General features: G+C 36.6%; 2 protein-coding genes across 3 annotated transcripts; one reads left to right on the top strand and one right to left on the bottom strand.

Moving 5' to 3' along the window:
- The first annotated feature begins 759 nt into the window (after positions 1–759).
- LOC110792753 (uncharacterized) lies at positions 760–14092 on the top strand. The gene is made up of 18 exons (XM_021997579.2): positions 760–1289; positions 1821–1890; positions 2970–3587; positions 3671–3844; positions 3933–4046; positions 6363–6421; positions 6559–6625; positions 6732–6783; positions 6866–6958; positions 7151–7234; positions 7368–7783; positions 9117–9178; positions 10321–10390; positions 10697–10777; positions 10881–10982; positions 11904–12028; positions 12110–12230; positions 13725–14092. Exons 1-18 carry the CDS (start codon positions 1228–1230, stop codon positions 13839–13841), a joined length of 2487 nt encoding a protein of 828 aa, XP_021853271.2. The 5' UTR covers positions 760–1227; the 3' UTR covers positions 13842–14092.
- A 1457-nt stretch (positions 14093–15549) lies between these two features.
- On the bottom strand, positions 15550–20560 carry LOC110792751 (probable serine/threonine-protein kinase PBL7). 2 transcript variants are annotated; one of them, XM_021997576.2, is made up of 5 exons: positions 20253–20560; positions 19462–19658; positions 18722–18911; positions 16953–17344; positions 15550–16137 (listed from the first exon to the last, which is right to left on the bottom strand). In XM_021997576.2, exons 1-5 carry the CDS (start codon positions 20353–20355, stop codon positions 15874–15876), a joined length of 1146 nt encoding a protein of 381 aa, XP_021853268.1. In that variant the 5' UTR covers positions 20356–20560; the 3' UTR covers positions 15550–15873. The 2 variants fall into 2 exon arrangements, with proteins under 2 accessions (XP_021853268.1, XP_021853269.1); XM_021997577.2 differs by having other exon boundaries at positions 19462–19655; positions 20253–20558.
- Between the last annotated feature and the right edge of the window lie 2166 nt (positions 20561–22726).

The following is a 22726-nucleotide window of genomic DNA, read 5'->3' as shown; positions in this document are numbered from 1 at the left end:
AGTTATCTTGGTGTACAATAAATTTATTGTACACCTTGTGTGCGCAAGACCTTTTCCAATTAATGTTATATTTTGTTTACCTTAAACGCACATAAGTATTATTGTGTGTACATTACAAGCACACATCGTGTGCATAGGAAACTAGTATTATAAGCCAACTCACAAGAAGTTGTAAATTATAAAATACGTAATTATTAAAAAAAAATCCCCAAAATTATAAAGTACATATTTATTAAAAAAAATCCCCAGAAATCAAGGTGTAAATTATGTACATTAATACGGAGATTTTTGGGAATTTCTTAGTATGTTTTTTTGAATGTGAAGCACACATCGTGTGCGTTTAAATCTAGTGTCAATCATTATAAATAATTTTGAAGTATGAATACTCTATCCATATTTTTTTAGGAGTCACGATTACTATTTCAAACAAAAATTTGGAACCATAAAAAACAATTTTCCGTTTTCTGTTGACAGTTTCTAAAATCAATATTATGAACACGCGTGCGACTAATTTTTAGTCTATACTCTGTAATTCAATCTAAATCACATGACTTCTAAAATCATGAAAATAAAAACTGAAAAGTGATTGTGAGTTATGACACTGAACGAACCCAAGTTATCACATAACTAACTCAAATTTCACTATCAATTTATACTCTGAATTTTGTAATAGACGTGTCAGTTATTTTCAGATTGTTAGATGACTTGGTGTACAATGACATAGTACTCCGTATTTGCTTATTTGGCTATTTTGTGGTTGAATTTGGGTGTGATGTTAATTACTCTCATTTGTTTTAACCATTTTCAAACCAAACCATCCAAAATAATCAAAATCCCCAAAATTCTCCGTATTAAGGTACATAATTACGCCTCGATTTCTGTACTAAGAAATCATCACATGTTTTCAATATTTTCCTACTCCACCAAAAATAATCATCGTTGCTGCAGTGCTGCTTCGCACTTGCAATAGTTGCATGTGCAGTTTTATGCTCACACTCTTTCTCTCTCCTCCCTCTCTAGTCTGCCAGCACCACCACTCCACCACCAGAGTAAACTCCTACTAATCGGAATTCGAGCCGTGTTATAGCTGATTAAACTACGACTAATCCGGATTAGAGCAGGGTCTCTTTCGTTTCAACTTCCGTTGAAAAATTAAAATCCAAATAAATAGCCACACCTCGTCTCTCCTTCCCCTAGATCTTCTCATTTTCTCTCTCCTCCCCGATCATGAAGATGAAACTCAACTCTACTACTACTACTAATCCCCTCATTTCTCTCGAACACAAGAGGTTTCTCTCTCTCTCTCTCTACTTTTTCCGCCATTTTTAGCCTGTTTTTGTACCACGCGCTCTCCTATTTTCCCGCTTTTCTTACTTCAATTATCCGATTTCATTTTTGATTTTGTCGTGATTTTTTGTTTAGTTTTGATTTTGATTTTGATCTTCCGCATTTTCAATTTTGAACACTCTAGGGCTATTTTTGTTTGTGTTTTTGTTCTAATTTTGTGTAAAAATGGGTTTAATTTTGGTTTTCCCGACGTGATTTTGTGTCGGTTTTTAGTTTTAGTTTTGGCAATTGATGAAATGTAGGTTTTGTTGTTTGATTCGAATTGTATGTGTGTTTTGAGCAAGTGGTGAGTAATTTGATTGGATGTTATCGTCGAATTTCGAGTCGAAAATTGTTGGAGGTGAATTTGGTGGTACGATTGAGCAATGCTGAGTTGTATGTCAGTTTTTTTATCTTGTTGTTGGTTGTTTTTTCGTATGATGTTGCCATTGTTAGAGATGTTATTAATTTTTGGAGCTGGAATTTTCCTGCAGGGATGCTTATGGATTTGCTGTTAGGCCTCAGCATGTGCAAAGATATAGAGAGTATGCTAACATCTACAAGGTACTTATCTTACTGAATTTTCGGTTTTTTTGTTTGATTGATGAATGGCGAGGGATTTCAAAGCATTAACGAGGGTGTCTTCACATTTTGTGTTTAGATTTACATTGTTTTTGTTTGATTGATGAATGGTGAAGGGATTACAAACCATTAACGAGTGTGTCTTCACATTTTGTGTTTCGATTTTCATTTTTTGTTTGATTGATGAATGTTGAAAGGATTACACAGCATTAGCGAGGGTGTTTTCACATTTTGTGTTTCGGTAAGGGGGTGTGATGCTTGCTATAGTAAATGTTCTTCGTTGCAATGTATTCCGTAATTTTGTGATTTAAATGAGTTTTAAAAAAACTTGGATCCATTTAGTTTCTGATCGGGTTTTGTGGTTAAAGACTGAAGAAGAAGGTTAGGAAGAGACAGTCTCACCCTCTAGTTGTGAGATTTTAAAATTATCTCTGAAAATAAGTAACACTTTATTTGATAGCAAGATAGAAGGGAAAAGAAGGGAGGGTAAAGAGGGACGAATGGTACTTAGAGGAAGGGAAAGAAGGGGAGGGGGAAGGTGGAGCTTCATTTTCCTTCCAAATCTCTCCAACTTTGAAGAGATAGATGTTTATTTTAATTATTTAAGAGGGAGGGAATATGGATGCGTCCCCTCTCTCCCCTTCTTCTCCACGCCTATTATCCAAACAAGGGAAGTTTTTCCCCTCCCTTCCCCTATCCTCCTGTTCTCTCCATTTCCTCTATCCAAACAAAGTGTAAAAGGTTACCGATAGGCGATCTCAACGATATGATTTGTATTCATTTTTTTAATAAATTTTTTTGCTATATAAAAAAAGAAGATTTGTATTCACTTTTTGAGATTGCTATGAAGGATATCTGTCATACATTTTTAGTTTTGACTTGGGTGATGGTTATTGACTTATTGTATTTGCTTATGAATGATGCATACTTTTATCAGTAATTCAGTTAGTAGATGAAGTGCTAATAACTAGACTGATATCTTTTATTGCCTTTCTTCCGTTTCAAGTGAAGATGAACATATTCTAAAATGGTTGTCGCTCTATTTGTTTTTTTTTTTTCAGGAGGAAGAAGAGGAAAGATCTGATCGATGGAATATTTTTCTGGAAAGGGTGTCCGAGGAGTCTGTTCAATTGCCTGTTAATGGGGTAACAGTCGATGCTGTTGACAACAACGAAGGTCACAGGACAGCTGAAGCTGATGCTAACCATCAAGCATCAGATGAAGATGTTGGTGGAACTGATACACCCAATTCTGAAAATTCAGTTGAAAATGGAGAACAGAAGCCAGAGGTCCCTACAGTAGAGGCCAAGAAAATTCACAAAGTTCAAATATGGTCAGACATAAGGCCATCTCTGCGTACAATAGAGGGCATGATGAGTGTGAGGGTGAAAAAGAGGAACCATTTCTCTAGGAAAGGACAGGATACTGATTCTCACAAGACTCTAAAAACTAATGAAGAGGCGAAATCTTTCAAAGGAGCACCGGAAGATGATTCAGAAGAAGAGTTCTATGATGTAGAGAGATCAGATCCTGCTCAAGATGTCCCTTCTGTTGATAGTACTGCCTCACCTGCAATAGCTAGCATTTTTGAAGGAACCAGCTTAGACTCTAGTTCTCCATGGAAAGAAGAACTGGAAGTCCTTGTTCGAGGGGGATTGCCAATGGCCCTTAGAGGAGAGGTATGTAATTTGATTAGACTATTGTTATTTGATATTCACCTGCTATACTTGATTAATAGTTTGTTTAATCTTAACAATTGTAGCTTTGGCAAGCCTTTGTTGGTGTTAAGGCACGCCGGGTAGAGAAGTACTATGAAAATTTGCTGTCTCCAGAACGTGATCATGTTCATAAAACAAATCAAGAAGAAGCAAATGCTAAAGAGCCAGGTATAGAAAGTGCAGGGCGACGTGAGAAATGGAAGGGGCAGATTGAAAAGGTGAATTGATGATCTAAAGTTTTGCTCTTGTTTTCTGTACTTAAAAAAAGCTTTAGGCCCTGATTTTCCTATAATTATATGCACACAGGACTTACCCCGTACTTTTCCGGGACACCCTGCTTTGGATGAGAATGGGAGAAATGCTTTGAGGAGATTACTTATAGCTTATGCTCGGCATAACCCGTCAGTTGGCTACTGTCAGGTAATTGACTTTCGGAATTCTCATGTACAACTCAACTTCACCACCTTTTAAATCCTAGAGTATGACAATTAGTACAACTTAGTTTAGGTCTAGCATGTCCAAGTGTTTCTGTTGAACTTTTTCCAGGGTTGTGGCGAATGTTTAGAACTATCTAGTTTAGAGTTTAGACTGTCAGTGGAAGGAGAATCTTCATTTTTATGCGCTTGAGAAGCTTAAACAGAATGGATTGGCCTTTAATTTGAGCGTCTCGGATTTTGGTCTTAAGATGATCAGGCAATGAGATGAAATCTCTCTGCTTTGTCCAGAATCTTCTTACGGGTTCAAGAAATGACTCCACTTCATAACAAGGCTAAATTTCAGTTGACATCAGTAAGTTATTGACGGCCATATATTATGCACCATACAAGTCTTAATAGAAAGCGAGGTCCAGTATAACCGTCAACTATATGCACTACGAGATTGTCGATAAGCCCCTATCTCCAAAGCTAAGCAGCTTAGATAAACAGTAGATAGCTCAATTGTGCTTACGATATTTTTTTCTGAACTTAGTGTAATCAGTTCAGCTATACATAGGCTCCTCAACTTGGGAAAGCTGCATATTCCTCTTTTTATTTTTATTTTACTGTGGAGTACCATATTGATCAAGGAAAAAAGTAGCAATTATTGCTGGGATGAAGTACCGTGAAATCCTCCTCCCTTGCTTAGCCTTGGGCGGAAGTCTCTTTGGAGGAATTGAGGTATGTCTAGCTTCCAAGCCCAAGAAGGAAGAAGCAAAACCTTTATTTTTCCGCTGTCAGCTAGATGGGTCCAGAGAGCATATAACATCATCCTGTGACTCTGTGAGGAAGTATCTTTATGAGAATTAATTGTTTGAAAACCATTGTGTATCTAGTCTGAAAATTAATCATTAGGTACTGCCCATGTCATTTTGGCCTTTTAGCTCAAAGAAAAAGACCTATGTTAAAGTACTTACTATCAGGAGAAGGGGGGCTTTGAATGAATGATGTAGGGTTTGTAATGTGAATTGACTACGTCCATATGTAACTATGATTACTTTAACACCCACATATCTCAAACCATACTAGGCGTCTTGACAGCTAAAAGTTTTCCCTTCTTTTTCCAATATCCTCCCTGCTCAGTCCTCTATATCAAAGTAACAGTATTGAGTTTCGTAGTTCGAAAGAAGTTTCCACTTTCCTTGATAAGATATCCAAGTGAAAAGGGAAAAAAAATAAAATCTAAGTGAAAATCCTAACCACTGATTGTTGTTGATTAGGCTTTGAAATGGGCTGTCGACATCTAAACCGGGCAGGTTTATGGGATTCTCAGTATTTCACTCCCTAGAGGCCTAGATCATTAGATACAAAAGTGGAGAATTCTAACTGGTAACCCTGCATTATGTTCGATTATATTTGGTAAACTGAAACAAAGTAATGATATAACATATCCCTGTTACGATTTTAAATTTTCCATTAAAAAAAACCATTAATATATTTTTAACTTTATAGGTGCCCATATTGATAATTCCTTTTTATTCAGTTTACCAATAAAAGCACTAGCAGAGAACAGTCACAACACACAAGGTTGCCCATGAGACTTTCCCTTAAATCGAAGCATTGATTGAAATAAAGTTAAGGCAAAAAAGTTAGGGTTTTGGTTGATTGGAAGAGCCAACATGGGGAGAGAGGGAGTAAAACACCAAAAAGTAGAAAATTCTAGGAACCTTGTCCCAATAGTAGTATCGATCACATGAATTGGCATACTGTAATAGCACGCCTTCAGTATTCTGCGGTTCTGCCCATCAAAACGAGATGTTGTATTGTGTACTGAATGTTTTTGTTTTTATTTTTAAACCTTATAACTAACATTAATTATCATTAGTTTCTTAAAACTCTATATTTTCCTAAGATTTACTTGTTAAAAAATAGTAAATTTTGGAAAAATCAATTATATCTGGATATTTTCAATATCCTTTTTTGGTGTCTTACTGTGGACATTGTTAAACTTGAGTTTCCGTTTTCATTTTCATTTCTGTGCTAACTGCTAAGTACATGTTAAATTTAAGTGGAGATATTTTCTTTGTGATGAAGTGAGAATTACTTGATGCTACTCGTGGGAGTAAACATCTCATTGGCAGACCCTTCTCTTCATTGTAAATAAGGGTGATAAAGTTATATTACTGGCTGGGTGCTGCTTACCAGGCCAAAATCTTACTTTCTAGAAGGCTTTTTAAGCTTTTGAGCTCTTGTTTATCAAATGTTAAAGGAAATGAAGAACTTACTCAGTTTGTCATCTCTTATCTTTACTTACCAACAGGCTATGAACTTTTTTGCTGGCTTACTGTTACTTTTAATGCCGGAGGAGAATGCCTTTTGGTAGGTCTGAAAACCTTCTTTTTGGCAACCTTTATCTATGTTTACTCCACTTATATGTTGGTCTACATGCGCGCACTGTTTAGTAATAAATGGATTAACCTGATGGTTCATTTGTGTGACTGTGGCTTTATCTGCAGGACCCTTATGGGTATTATGGATGACTATTTTGATGGTTATTATTCAGAAGATTTGATTGAGTGCCAGGTAGCAATGATTTCTTATTATTCTATAAGCATGCCGTATCTGAACAAACTACCTCTTCTCTGGTTTATCGTGGACAAGTTGTATGCTCAGTATTGTATTTTTCCAGGTGGACCAACATGTTTTTGAGGACTTGGTGCGTGAAAGATTCCCGAAATTGGGTTTGTATCATCTTGTTAGCATATATTATCAATAGCTTTTTTATTCTACAACTTCTGAAGGATGTTAACCCTTTTCTTGCAGTTAATCATCTTGATTACTTGGGCGTTCAAGTGGCATGGGTTACTGGGCCATGGTTTCTCTCTATATTTATGAATATGCTTCCATGGGAAAGTGGTTAGGTTCTATCTTTGATTTAAAATCGTTTCAGGATTCTTTGGTGCGTGATTCTTTTGGACATTGTGCAGCATATGCACTTGTCATTGTTTGCATGAGGTTATGCACTTATGTCTGCTTTTTTTCGTTTTTTGAGAATTCTAGTATTTGAGTGATCAGCTGTTTATTGTGGGCTATCTTTTCTGACATCAGTTCTTCGAGTTTGGGATGTGATTCTCTTTGAAGGGAATCGTGTTATGATGTTCCGCACCGCCCTTGCGCTAATGGAGTTATATGGTACTTGGTATATCCGTATAATTATCTAGTTTTAAGATTGTTTGGATGTACTTTACTTATGAAGTTAAGAGTGGCTGAAATTTAAATAAACTGTTTTGATAGGTTCTCTGAACTATCATTTAAATTTGCGTAGGCCCTGCCTTGGTGACAACAAAAGATGCGGGAGATGCAGTTACTTTGCTGCAATCTCTGGCTGGGTCTACGTTTGACAGCAGTCAACTAGTTCTGACAGCTAGCATGGGATTCCAAAATGTGCATGAAGCCCGGCTGCAGGAATTAAGAGATAAAAATCGACCTGTAGTATTAGCTGCAATTGAAGAAAGATCCAAGGGCCTTCAAGCTCTGAAAAATTCTCAGGGTCTTGCTTCAAAGCTGTACAGTTTTAAGCATGATCCTGGATCTGTTATGACAGACACATCAAAAGTTGCGGATGAGCAAATGAATGGAGATACAACCCACATGGAATCTGGTTTGACTACGCCAGATGACTACTTTATTGGCATTGCTGGAGGTGTGGATATTGATCCTGGTTTAGACCTTCAAGAGCAGGTAGTGCTTATTTCTTGACTTTTCAGTGATAGATTAATCTCAGTGGCACTCGACATGATTCGTCCTATTGGCTCGATGAGAATTATTTCGTAGTGCATTTTTAGTGTAGTTTCTTCTCATTATTGTCTGAATTTATTGAAAGCTATGGCTTTCTAGCCCATTGACCTTCCTTTAAAAAACAACTCTTCGAGAAGGCATCTTTTCAACTCCACATTCAGTAAGCAGTATGCAGAAGTTCATTCTCTCTGTCTCTTTCTTTCTCTGAAAAAGTGGAAGTATAGTTTTCCTTTCGGTTGGCAATTTGGCAGCATCTCAATGACATGCAACTGGCTGTCAGAATCTTCTTTTTTTCCAAACTACAAACAATAGCTGATTATATGCTGACAAAGATTTTGCACAATGCGTTAGATCAAGAGCTGAGGAGAAAAGCAGCAACAATTTTAAAGAAACATAGAGTTCTTGCAAATTTCTCAGTGTGGCTTGTCTGAATTGATGTATTTGATCAGTAGTGGGAAGGGGGAGGGGGGGTGGGTGGGGTGGAAGGGGAAGCAGAAGGCTAAGGCTCATTGTAGGTTGGAAAAGTTCTGGCTTTTCAGTTCTTTTGGAAATGAGGTGGTGGAAGGGGAAGCAGAAGGCAAAAGGCTCATTGTAGGTTGGAAAAGTTCTGGCTTTCTCAGTTCTCTTGGCAATGATGTGGTGGTGAGCTTGGTAATAACTGTATCTAGGGCGATTGGGGATCTGGGGAAAGTAGTGGGAAACTGTTGTGGTCTTTCTTCAAATTTCAATTCCAACTGTAGGGTGGCATTTGGCAAGGAACTTGCATTATTCTATGTTTTACTTGCTAGGTTGTTTTGTTTTTGGACCACCTTCTACGTTTTGGTATTTTATGAGTGTGACCGCATGATTATTTTTGTCTATAGCCCTACCATTCGTGTATGAGACGCAGTTATTTGGCGTCCTTAAAATAATACTTGTATTTATTATTGCGTCTCAAAAAAGAAAATCAAAAGAGAATAAGAGACCTCGCAGCCGAATGTTTGATTACTTTAGCCTGCTCAAGACTTCAAGAGAAGCAAAGGGTTCCAGTCTTTCTCTCTCTCCCTCTGTGTGTGTGTGTGTGTGTGTGTGTGTTACTTCTATTCACGGGCAAACTGAAGTTTCCATGAAGCTGCAATTTCCAAAGATTTTTCATTTGAACCCCCCCCCAACCTGAATATTAATTATTTTTTTCAACAAGATTATGTTTTTATCAGTTTATTACTTTTAGCCCAAATATCAATATTCACAGAATTGAAGTAAAACTTTTACTTAGTAACCAAATACTTTTTTGCAGGCTGGGTGGTTGAAGGTTGAGCTATGCAAATTACTGGAGGAAAAAAGATCTGCAGAGCTAAGGTGAAATTCCGTCTTTCTTTTCGCATGTCCTATAATAAAGAATGACAGCCCAATTTGCTTCCAATATAAGGATTTTAATTTCTGGACGTTGCGATTCTTGTGTATTTCTATGTGCTATCATGCCGTTGTCCTTTGTGATTTCTTCTTTTAACCTTTTGGAGTTAGAACTTAGAAGGGACTTGACTTAAACAGACTCCTGGTAACTTTGTTGCAAAGGACGGCTTTGCAAATTACAAATTGATGTTTATTATGGAATAGTAGCCCAGGTTCAATTTTTATTTAAAGAACAAACAGAGGGTTTGACAAGAATGTTCACTATTTTATCTGATTTATCATTTGTAAAACACAAGTTTATATCAGTTCTATATGATTAACATCGTTATTATGATATTATCAACATGCCTCCGATTCTAAGCTGTATTGGGGAGATCAGATGTATGCAGCCTTCATCATTTTTACTACTGTCTTTTGTTTTTGTTCTTGTGTTTCTATGTATCTCAATATCTCATGATGCGAGGAAAGCATGACAGTCATATACTCTCTAATCTTGCATCTTTCATTCATGAATCTATTCAACGTTAAACCTTGTCTTCAAATCCTCAGTATCTCGTTTTCCTAAACATCCAACGTTTTAATTTTCATGTTATTTTGTGTTGTAAAACTTATTTGCTTTGATAACTTTGTGTTAAACATGTTATTATGAAAAATCAACAGATGTACATTGGTCAATGAGAAAAGGTCTATCTGTAATGGCAAGGGCACATATTTGTAGATCTGTCCACCATCCTGGGCAATAGCCTCATTGTACGGCTGCTGCTGTAACTTTTAGGCTGCAAATGTAATTCTTATTGTCACTAGATTGCATAACTCTTGCGTATGATATACTGCTTCATAGTCGAGGCGAAACTTAGTCCTTTAGGACATCTTTCATAATCCTTGCTTGAAAATATGAAGAACCTTTCCTCTTCACATTGCACGATCATGTCAAAATAATGATTATTTATTCTCTGACTTGCACTCTGAATTACGCTGAAGCTGGATCGTCTTTTCTTGTGAAGGATGTCAGCTCTCTAGATCTTTTCACTTCCCTTTTAGTAATTTCTTGTAAGTTGTAACTTTGATCTTTTTTATTGTGGCTTCAGGGCAGAGGAGCTAGAGACTGCATTAATGGAAATGGTGAAGCAAGACAATCGTCGACAACTAAGTGCAAGGGTATGATTTTTTCCTTTTTTCAACTTCAAAGTCCATACTTTTTGCTACTATTTCCCCCCATCATATTCCTTCATAGACATATATTCTGTCGACTATATGATGAACCATCTGTAATAGGTTTTAGTCTTGGTGGCTGTCAAAAGATGAAGCACTTCAAAGTTATTGATTGGACCCATAAAGCACTATGAAATCAATTGGTTTAGATTTAAAATGTCCTGGAATTCGAATATTATCTAGACAAGTGTACTTGTTAAAAAAGTACGAACTCTTACGCAGATAGATAAAGTGGTCTTCCTTTGAAAGCAGGTTGAACAATTGGAACAAGAGGTTTCGGAGCTACGTCGTGTTCTGTCGGATAAGCAGGAGCAAGAAAGTGCCATGATTCAGGTTTAATCTAGCTTAGATTTGATAGGTTTTTCAATTAAAGCTTCCAGTAACTTTAAAGCTTGTTTTTGGAAATGTTCTTCAACGTTATTTATGCACTTTGCAGGTGTTGATGCGAGTGGAGCAAGAGCAGAAGGTAACCGAAGATGCCCGTAGATTTGCTGAACAAGAAGCGGCAGCTCAGAGACATGCTGCTGAAACTCTTCAGGTTCTTTTTGGATTTAATCTTCCTTTTCTTTATCACCCTTCCCCCATGTTAGAATCCAACCTTCATTTACCTGTATTTTGCTTATCTATTGCTTTCTGGGACTTTTCTTATAGTTTTGTAGGCTTTAGATAGAACTATTATGTTTCTGTCAATCCAGTGTTCATTGGAAATTTAAAACTAATTCAAAATAAACCTCTATGAGGGTTATGGACCAATACCTCTCATCAAAAGTTGCCTTTGCATAATTACTTGCATTGTTGTTAGCCTTTGTAGATATTGTGCTATCGCATGTTTTTAAGCTTTTCAAGACTCAACAAAGTATTCCAAAAACAGATACATTCTCGTCGTCGGTCCCGCTGTGCAAGCGCCCCGGTCGACCCTCGACCCTCGCTCTTGTCGCCAATAGGCAAGAGTGCCCATTTTGAATCAAGCACCCGTTCTTGCCCCTCAAGCCTTGAGATACACTTTCCGCACAAGGCTTGCCGCCCCATAGGCAAGAGAGCACCGCACGATCCGGTGTCAAAACACCATGACACCCCGGTTCTTGTTAAATCCAATCCTGGGAGCATCTGTGGTAGTTTTCAAATGCATTCCGTGTAGAGTCGAGGGAATATTCATTTGTAGATCATGAAATCCAGCTACATTGTTGAGCTGCTTGCTCAAATTTGTTATTCAAGGGACTTTTCTCAGACTTTCTTATTCAATTTGAGATTTAGAATATCACGTCCATTGGTCTTCTACTTATCAGGAATCAGTTGCTAGTTAGCAGTTAGTACAGTACATTTATCCAAAAAGAAATTGTAGGTTTAGATTATCAGACTTTAGTTTTATCAGTGTCCTGCCTATCCCTTTATTTTCTTTACTTATGTGCTGCTGTAGATTTGTTAGGATAATACTCATGTTATTTTTACTTATTTGTAGGATAAATATGACAAGGTAATAATTTCACTTGCTGAAATGGAGAAGCGGGTAGTTATGGCAGAAACAATGTTGGAAGCTACACTGCAATACCAGTCAGGGCAAATGAAAGTTCAGCCTTCTCCAAGGTATGCAGTGGGTTGTGGGTTCAGAATATCTGTTCTAGATAAATTATTGTGATGTAAAATGGTCTAACTTTTCATTTGTAGGTCTGTACAAAATGATTCTTTACCTGCACGAAGTAATATGGAGCCTGCAATGGATGTGCCTCCTAGAAAAATTAGCCTGCTGACAAGACCTTTTGGACTTGGATGGCGTGACAAAAACAAGGTAGCGCTTTGATAAGTTTTTATTTACTTCTGATATGTCTGTCTTCTTGCCAAGTTGGATATTTGTTTTTGGTGAGATAGTTATAGTCGGATTCACATGCCTGTAAGTAAGCATAACCTTCTGCTTGCTAATTGACATATAGGGAGTAACCCTCTTGCCAAACTTAGCATAGAATAGAAAGAGAAGATCCGTATAATGTCAATTGGAGCGTAGATCATTACAAGATAAACAATCCACCAGTTCCTTTATATAGGCTCTCGCGGTCTCGCCTTGGAAGGGGTAGGCGGTTACAGTGGCGGATCTTTGTGATGGCTGGGGTGGGCCTGGCCCCCCCGGCCGAAAAATTTTGTAGTGTATTTTTAGTTACGTCCCCCCTAAAATTTGTGTATAATTGTATAATTACATAGTATAATGCTTAATTTTTCTCTACCGGCCCCCCTCATAAAACCGTTCAAGGTCCGCCACTGGGCGGTTAGATATATGTAGCTTTACCCTGCAAAACAGAGAGGCAGATTCAATTTGAGTTTATTTGACCCATTGAACCAATACAATTCGTTCTTTGCTATAAGCAGTGTCAGCTGTGTTTATTTGGGGCTATTTATTGCTATGTAGTGGAACATAGATGACTATTACTAATAATTTAATGGAATTGTCATCCATTATTCCTTGATTATTGCGCAACCTTTTCCTGAGAAATAGGCAGTGAGTGCTATTTCCAGATTATTACGGATGGCAGTTTTATGAGCCACTAATTGGTGTTTTGGAACATAGATGACTACCACAAGGAAGTTATCAGAGTTGCTCGTCCCCTTCTACCCATTTCCTTTTCATTTTCCTCTTATGCATTGTTGGTAAGTTGGTTTTGGAGGTAGTTTCTATTGGGTAGACTTGGTAGAGTGTATTATCTGTACCATGTAAGGTTCCATATGTTTTAACACAAAACACTTTCCCGGAAAATGCTTTTCCCATTTTCCTTTGTTTGTTTTGTTAAAGGGTGGAAAACAATTTTCTCATGGATGGAAAACAAATTTCCGAGTTGGAAATATTTTCCTCTCTACTCCCTTGCATTTCACTTTCTCTCCTCCCATCAATCCTCTCTTTCCACGCCCATTTCTTTTTCTCACGAACTTTTCTTATAAGGAAACAAACTAAAGAAACCTATTTTCCAATTGCTTTCCCTTGAAAATGTTTTTCCGTTGAAACAAATGGAGCCTTAGTGCCACACTGGCAGTCCTATGTCAACTCAAAAGTTGTACTTCTATTAACTTGTTGATGATTTTCAATTTTTCATATATATTTGAGCAGAAGCTTTAGTTCTACCCGGTTGGGTTGTTTCTCGGCCATTGTTGCTTGAAGAAGAATTTTGGTTGATCATTATGCTAAACATGGAAGATGATGTACAATGATGTACTAAGATCACCTATACCTAGACCATAGCTGCATGTATAAAACTGAATTAGCTGTGGTCTTAATTAATCTTCTGGGTTTTGACAGGGAAAGTCAGGGAATGCAGAAGAGGCAAGTGATAATAAGCTGGCTTTTGATGAGATAAAAAGCCCAGTTGTTGAGGAGAAAGAAAGTAAGGGAAATGAATCTCCAGAGAAACCATAGGTATTGACTATAATTGATACAGGTAAGTAAATGTGCGTAGGTCTGTATTGTACTGGTCGAAATCCAGTTCAGGCGGCATAATTGTGCGATCCATTTAGCATAGATAAGTGTTGCTGATACTTGTTGATTCTTAGTTAATTCTGTACCCAGTGTATAGTGTTCAATTTTGTATTTGTTAACGATCTAGTAATAAAAACATTATAGAAGTATAGATAGGAAGAAGTTGCTATAAAAATTCGAGTTACACTGCATCGGCCATTGAATCATCTCCATTCCCCTCCCCCAATCCCTTCTTACCAGGTGACTTATGAAGTCTGTGATTTAATGTATTCTTCTCAGCACAATCCCCACTCTCCCCTTAACCCTCCCCCCCCTCCCACACTGCATCGGCCAAATATGTTTTCTCCATCATCTGATCATTGAGGGGGAAAAAGCCCTGGTGCACCTTGCTCTAGGAGCACTCGGGTGTAAAGTTGATTTTGTATTGGGTATTGACCTGTCCATAGCCGAGCTTAGTTTAAAACAGCGCCCAAGGCTCGCCTAGGCGCAAGGGTTACCTAGGCTTAGCCTTCGGCGCCTTCAGCTCTCCAGGCAACCAGGTGCGCGCCTTCGTGAGCCTTAGGTAAGGCGCAAGGCGCAGCGCCTTGTGCGCCTTCAGTCTTCGGGGGCAGCAGGCTGACGTGGATCTTTTATTTACTTTTTTTTTCTTTTTTAATGATATAAACACACTCCATGTGACCTATCAACGGTTATATCTCTACAACCTAAGCTTTTTGGTTGGTGGCAGTAGAATAATGAGTTGATTTTCATATTTCCAGCTTGTAATTACCATTGAAGGTTCTAATTCTAGCACTCTATCGACGGAATCACACGATATTTACGAACCGGCAAGAAAATAAGGCACTACAATAGAAGTATTATGTTGTTTTGAGTATAAATTGTGTTAATTTTGTTCTATACCGAATTTTAAGGCTTATTAGGAATTTACGTGTTCCTCGTATACAAAAGGCGCGCGCCTGAGCCTTACGCCTAGGCTCCATGACCCTTGTGCGCCTTGCGGCTTTTAAAACAGAGTAGCCGAGTGAATTTGGAGCATCGTGTAAAAAGTACTGTACAAGATAAACAAGGACCAATTGTTTATCATTTTCCATTATAAATGATACCTAGAGGCTGTAGCAAGAAGAATGAATGACTCACAATGTTTTCTCTGAAGGACAAGTACTACAGGATATTTTTGCGGATGTGTCATTTTGGATGTTTTCCTGTTTAATTTATTGCTAATGCAAGTAATACGCCTATTAAAAAGCTACAAGTATATTTTAGTCAATCCATCTCAAGGATTTGAAAGCTAATTCTTATGATACAATTTTGCATCAAAAAGAAAATAAAATACAGAAGCAAATTGTTGTCTTGGAAGTCTGGAACAATATACATGCTATGATGCTACAATGTTAGTGTTTACCAACAGATATTTTTTCCCCTTGTTTGATCACTGATGATTCTTCCATCTCTGCCAATGCAATTAAAATTTTCCGCGCAAACCAGGCTCAATACCACCATTTTTCTTCGCAAGATGGGCATTCTCTATCATGCTCCAACTTCATTTTTCTTCTTTACAAAAATTGTACTTTTTTTTTCAGTGAGCACTACTTTGTAGCTTACCCTTGTCAGTTTGTCACAATATAAACTAACAAAATTAACCATAACACACCAAGGCAATAAATTGTATAAATTCTGTTAAATTATTCATACTAGTACAAAATGGGAACTCTATGAACAGGTTCACTCTATTATCATCTCTCTACATACTTCGTATATATATACGATAATACTATGTAACTATAAGAATTCACACAAGTACAAAGGACTGATGATGAATTTTGTTATCTATTCTCTTCTTTCCTCCTTATCTACTTCCAAACAACACACAGTCATGCCTTACAAGTTACAACTGAACATATATTCTGATAGAGCGGGTTTTGATTTACACCTCGGACTTACATTACCCCCAAAAAAAAGACGCGGTTTGGTTTCAGTATTCTCTTCTGGCTCTAGGAGTGGAAGCAGCTGAGTGAAAACTCTGACGTGGTAGACTGTCGGGATCATATTTTTGGGAAGCAAGGTAAGTTAAAGCAGTGACAACATCAGCCATAAGGGGTCTCATATTAGGTTGTTCTTGCACACACATTGCAGCAACTGCTAACGCTTGATACAATCCCCTTGCTGGATACCTTTCTTGAAGCGTTGGATCTGCTATCTGACAGAATTTCCTTCTGTCCTTAAATAATGGTCGTGCCTGCACCAACGAACAAGCTGTAAGTAAAACGTAAACCTTTTTCCTTATTTTCCTATTAGGCTCCGTTTGGTGAAGTGTAAAATGATTTTCATGGAAAACAAAATTCCAAAATTATTTTTCCGTTGTTTGGTTCCATGTAAGAAAAATGATGAAACGAAAGGAAAATGAAAGAGAAAGTAAGCAGGTAGTGAAAGGAGTGTATAAGAGAGATAAGGAAAAGGAAGGAAATTAGTTTTCCCTTCATTTTGAAGGGAAAATGGTTTTCCATCACTGGGAGAGCAAATTTACTTTTAGGGAAAATGGTTTTACACTTCTTTGGAAACCAAACAATGTAAAATTGAAAATAAAGAAAAATTGTTTTCCAGGAAAATGTTTTGCCCCCTACCAAACAGAGCCCCAAGCAGTAGGGACTAGGAACTTATGAAGTGCCTCATTTCTTAATGGCTTATAGTTTTTGTCTTTCAATTACATAGTTCCATTAAACGGCTCACCAATTTCATGAACAAGATTAGTTTTTAAAAGAACTAACATGGCATGTAAAAACAGCTTTTACATAAAATGAGTGATTATAAATCATATACAGAGACCTCAAAGCTTATGCAAGAGTAAACGCAGACCTAATGTTCAGAGAAGAAACTAGAACTAGGTATCCAAACTGCCAAGGGCCGACAGTACAATGTTAAATGACCAACCCTCATCTAGAAATTAGTACCGGTTAATCATAAATCATAAATCATAAAGAAACATGATTAGCAGCACAATATGTAATCATAAATCTTACAGACAAACATGATTAAGATGAAGAAGTCTCTTACCCATAGTACAAGATTGTGCTCTGCATTACTTTTGGAATTGTCAATGGCTTTTCTCCCAGTAATGATCTCCAAAAGTACAACCCCAAAACTATAAACATCTGATTTTAAGGTTAGCTGACCAGTCATTGCATATTCTGGAGCACAGTATCCGTAAGTTCCCATTACTCTGGTTGAAACATGTGTATTGTCCCCAACTGGCCCCAATTTGGCTAAGCCGAAATCAGACAGCTTGGGTTTGTAATCTTCATCAAGTAATATGTTTGAACATTTTAAATCACGATATATAACTGGCGGATTTGCTTTATCGTGCAAGTATTCCAACCCTTTGGCAGCACCCGCAGCTATTTTCATTCTTGTATTCCAATCAAGTCGTCTCCTGTCAGGAGGAATGTCTGGGATAACATAACAGCGATCAGAAAAGCATCGTTCAATCTTTTATCCACAAACCAAAGATAACACCAAGTTGTGCACTTTTAAACACAGGAATGACATAAATCATAATACTTAGCTGCCAATTCTTATGCATTGGAAGTTCATATGCACTTCACATGCAATATGCTTTACTGTTAACATGGAATGGATAATGGATAATGGATAATGAATGACTCTTCAAATGAAACATGATTAAGCTCACAAGCACATACCGGAACATAAAAACTATCTAGAACACAGATGAAAAAGACTGTCGTGTGCTGTATTAGATGTCTTATACTAATGTTTAACCAACTGATCTCTTTTCAGTTAAGAATATGACTTCTAACAGCCTTTTTTTAACTGTGTCCAACTATAACCTGCAATGGAATTAGTTTGCCCGGGTATGGTTTTTCATGCGAAGAGGAGATTATAAGGTAACCTCACTTGACCTGGAGGCTGCATGCTCAAATAGTCAAATATAGGAACTATGTTCTTCACAAAAGCAGGCTAGATGTCAGACATTGGTGCCTCATGCTTCGGCTGTTATTAATACATAAAGCAGGAATCAAAACCCAAAAAATCAGAACTTCAAGGTTTATCTGAGGATCTTAAGGTTCATCATAAAACAGCCCAAAGTGGAACTTGCTTCAGGGAAGTGACACAAGGTGCTTGCACCGTCCTTTGTATTAGACCTACTTACAATCAGTTGGAATTCGAACTGCTTCGAGATTATAGGATACAATTCTAAATAACCTAACAATAAGCATTTTTTCCTGTTTTGTATGCATCATTAATCAATCTCAGAGTATAGGTGAACAATGACCTTCCTCTTTCTAGCATCAGGTATAAGTTTTACTCTTTCTTCTTGGAAATTAGCCAAAAGCCACTCAAATCTATGCACTTTACTGCTTATTCCCAAAGTTCTATAAATTACCCATATTAAATTCTTCATTAACAATGTACACCCACACATAATCTCCCATTGAAACAAGGTTGACCACGCTCATACTTCCCCTGTTGACCACGGTTAAAAGCCTCTCGAAACAAAGAAAATGCATGCCCTTCATGCCCCTGAATCCTGATACATAGTAATTAATAGTGCCCTTATACAATTTTGCATGAGTGATTGATTGAATAATAGAGAGTAACATATACATGAAATTTCAGATGAACATTAACCACACACTAACAGTTAAGTTCTCTGGGGTGTTTTTCCTCTGCACCAAATGGAGGCTGAGAAACAAGAAACCAAAAATTCCAGGGGTATTGATGCATTCAGCCCTTACTTAATAGAGTTAGAAAACATTTACCCCCATGAATGGAGACGAATTAAGAATCACCAGCTAAATTCATACCATAAAGATGGTCTTCCAATGATCCTAGTGGCATATACTCGTACACAAGAAGCCTTTGATCTCCATCAGCACAATATCCAATTAAGTTAACAAGGTTTGGATGGTGAAGTAGGCTGAGCATTAACACTTCCACGAGAAATTCCCTATTGCCTTGAAGTCCATTATGATCAAGTTGTTTGATAGCAACAACCTGCATCAAAGACATTATCTTATAAGTGTTCAGATCATATAAATAAACTTCACACAACTTAAAGTGAGTTATACACACAGGGAACAATTTAACACTTAATTCAAGAAATAACAATTTTAGAGTATAAATCAAACACACCCCTCCCCCAACCTTCTTGATACTTTTCTGAACCGATCCAGTAATTGACTCCTCCGAAACCTCTAAACAGTTATATTTACTATGAGTACCGTATTACGGTTGCTGCACCGTCATTCACTCAAACAAAATGCATTATGTTTTTCCTTGATAACTCGCCTATAGATAACAGAATAAAGTCAAAACTCTAAACCGTCCAATATTTAAATTAGCAAGCATTTGGGCACAATAGTCTTGCTAATGAAACTAGAGCATGTGACTGCAGACGACATTCATAGCAGAAATCAAACCACCACTACTTGACCAACCAAACTACACAACAAACCAACAACATGGAATACAATGTAGTTGCTTAAAAATACTATATGGTCTATATCAACATTTCTTTGCAACTTGTTGTAGCGTTTCACCTAACCTGTGAAGTACTTTCTAGCCTTCCTTTATAAACATGCCCAAAACCACCTTCACCAACGAGATAATCAGCCCGGAAATTTCTCGTTACAGCTGCTAATTCACGAAACGTAAACGTCTTTACAGCAATATGATCTTCTTTCCCATCCTTTGAGCTGTCTTTCTTCCCATCCACTGAACTATTCCGCTTAGACTTATCTGCTTAAGTAACAATTAACAGATGGGAAGCATATATATATTCAGTACACGTATATGCAAATATGCAATGATAAGCCATGTATAAAAAACAACACTATGCACATTGCACAACACTAAACAATATCATAAAAATACATTGATCTTTCAGATTGAGCTAAATTGGCCAAATTGGGAGCTATAATACTTGGATTTGGGTCCTTGACTAAACATCAATACCGTTGTCATAATGTCGAGGGTCCAACACGAGTACTTGAGATGAAATAAAGAGTCTGAGTAACATAGATGGAGAGTGCAACCTCAACTAACCGACAACCAAATTTAGAAACACTAATCAGGACAGCAAATTATCACAATTCAGTAACTATAATTACCACACACACACACAAAAAAATAAAAATAAAAACACAATTATGCATCAAAAAGAAGAAACCCCATAAATTGTACACTATTTGACCCAAAATTGCCAACTTAACTAGTTGAAATTCCAACAAAAATACAGAAAACTTGATACAAATCAATCAATTATAACAAAACAGCATGTGGGTAGTTAATAAATATGTGTAAAAAATTACCCAAATGAAAAGGAATCAGAATCACCTGAACTTGCTGAAGAGATCTGATGTTCTAGGCTTTTATTGACACTTCTTTTCTTCAAATTTTCGACGGATTTTCCGGCGCCAGTGCAAGGAAACCACCCCATTTTGGTGTTATTTTTCTCTACAAAAATTCCTGATTAATTAAGCTCTAGATTATTATTTGGTGTGATTAGGAGTGAGTAGAAAAAGCATTTATTAATATGGATAATGAAGTAGAAAAAGTCAACAAGAAGAACAAAAAAAAGTGTTGTACCAAAAACACGACTTTTGGGCATTGCTCTTTTGGGGGAGGTGGTAGTCAAAATGTTATGGGAAGAACAAGACACTGAATTATGTAATTGGTTTGAAAATTTGTCTCTTTCATTATTGAAAATTTTAAAAGAAGTTACTGCCTTTTTATATTAAGGGCATGTTCTACGAGATTTCTGGTTATAAGTCTTTGAAAAATTAAGGGAGTACTCGTTTAATTAGTGGGTAACATTGCTAATATTTCTCTGATTCATATTATTGGACTATTTAACTATGATTCTACGAGTATTTTTGTTAGCCTTAGCTGATGTGGCGATATACGAAAAAATATTATTGGTCAACTTTAGTTAAACGATACGACGTACTCCGTAATTACTTTGGCACTTTGGTTGTTTATGGCTCTTCCTACGGGCTACGGCTACTGCTTGATTATACAGAATGTAGCCGATAACTTTGTAACCATGGTTATCTTCTGTCGCAGGAGTTAAAAGGTTCCTCGGGTTGATTATGCATGATGCGGCCTGAAAATTGCTCAAAGAAACCGTGCATAGTGATCTATGAGACGCGAGATATAGTCATATAGCAGACGACTACACATATACTTCGTACAATACAACTAGTACAACAATGTACTGGTAAAGATATTAGATATACTCTTTTCATATCATTTTGTTCTTTCTATTTAAAATCTTTTTAATGAGACAAAAGAAAAACAATAGATTAAAAAAAAAAAAAAAAAAAAAAAAGTAAAACAATACAAATAATTGACTTATGGACTTAAATTTTCAGTTTCCATCAAAAGTACACATAAAATTGGGTGGGCCAACAAAAGGAAAAAGACCCTTCTATTGTACCATTCCAGACTTGCAGTGCCATGCTGCATCCCCCTTTTTTATCAGCCGGTAATTTTCTTGGACTCTTAGTCGACATAGTTGGTACAAAGACTTTTGCCATATTTCCAAATTTATACGAGACTTCCTACTCCCTCCCCGTCCCATCTTTTATAGTTCCATTTCACTTTTAAAAAACGAATTTTAAGTACTCCCTCCGTCTCTTTTTGTTCTTTACGTTTGGTATTTTTCACGCGTTTTGACGAATAATTAATTTGCATCGAGATTTCTCAATTTTTTTATTTAAACAAGATAAATTACGTTTATTTATAATGTTTTCACTTTTATCAAAATTTTGATACTGGGAAATTAGAAAAATTTATTGTCCCAATGGAAAAGTGCGAGAGATAAAATGACTCAATGAATTTAATTGGTTAAAATAATAATTGGACACAAATTTTGATAGAATACTAAATTATTTATGTGATAATATAAAAAGAAATGTAAAGAACATTTTAAAATACCAAAAAAGGAAAACGTAAAAAACAAAAAGAGACGGAGGGAGTAGAATACAATACATTAAAAATTAAAATATAGTATTTCCTTCGCCCTTAATACTCGCACCGGTTGACCGGTGCGGAGTTTAACACACTTGAGTTGACTTATTAATTTAATGGGTGTTAGTTGATAGTGGGGTTTTTTTTTTAATATTACTTAGTGGGAAATGTGTAAGGGATGTGGATTGGTGAGTGGGGATGTGAATTTTTTAATGATTTTTTGTAGGGAGTAAGGGTGTAGGTGAGTTAGTAGATAAGTGCGAGAAATAATATAATATTGGTCAAAATTTTCATTTATAGAAGCGGTGCAAGTATTAAGGGACGACCCGAAAAGGAAAGCGATGCGAGTATTAAGGGACTGCCCGAAAAGGAAAGCGGTGCAAGTATTAAGGGACGGAGGGAGTACATTGATAATTGATTTGTATAAAAAAGTGAAATAAAATACATGGAAAGGAGATTATAGTACATGGAAAAATAGAATATAACACTAGTCTTGTATGCACGCGATGCGTGAGACAGTATATAAATAAAAAATAAAAATTATGTTATTACAAATAATCACCACAAACAATATTCAAGATAATTGTCACAAAGTTTATCTAAAGAAAAATTAGAACTCGTACTGTTTGTTACTAATCTTGAAAAGTGAATACTACATTTTCTTAGTATATAATTTGATGCATTTAGTATTTCATATTTACTCCTAATCTTGAAAAGTGAAAACGTGTATTACTTGCATTTTTTTACCGAACACTTGTTGTCACTAAATAATCATGCTTTAACTTGTTCTTTTTTCCCAATAATTAGGAAAACAAACTACAAATATGGGACGGATAGAG

Source organism: Spinacia oleracea, chromosome 1, assembly GCF_020520425.1.
Source record: "Spinacia oleracea cultivar Varoflay chromosome 1, BTI_SOV_V1, whole genome shotgun sequence".
NCBI classification, from domain to species: domain Eukaryota; kingdom Viridiplantae; phylum Streptophyta; class Magnoliopsida; order Caryophyllales; family Amaranthaceae; genus Spinacia; species Spinacia oleracea.
The sequence above is the reverse complement of the archived record's forward strand: the minus strand, read 5'-3'. Positions and strand labels throughout refer to the sequence as shown.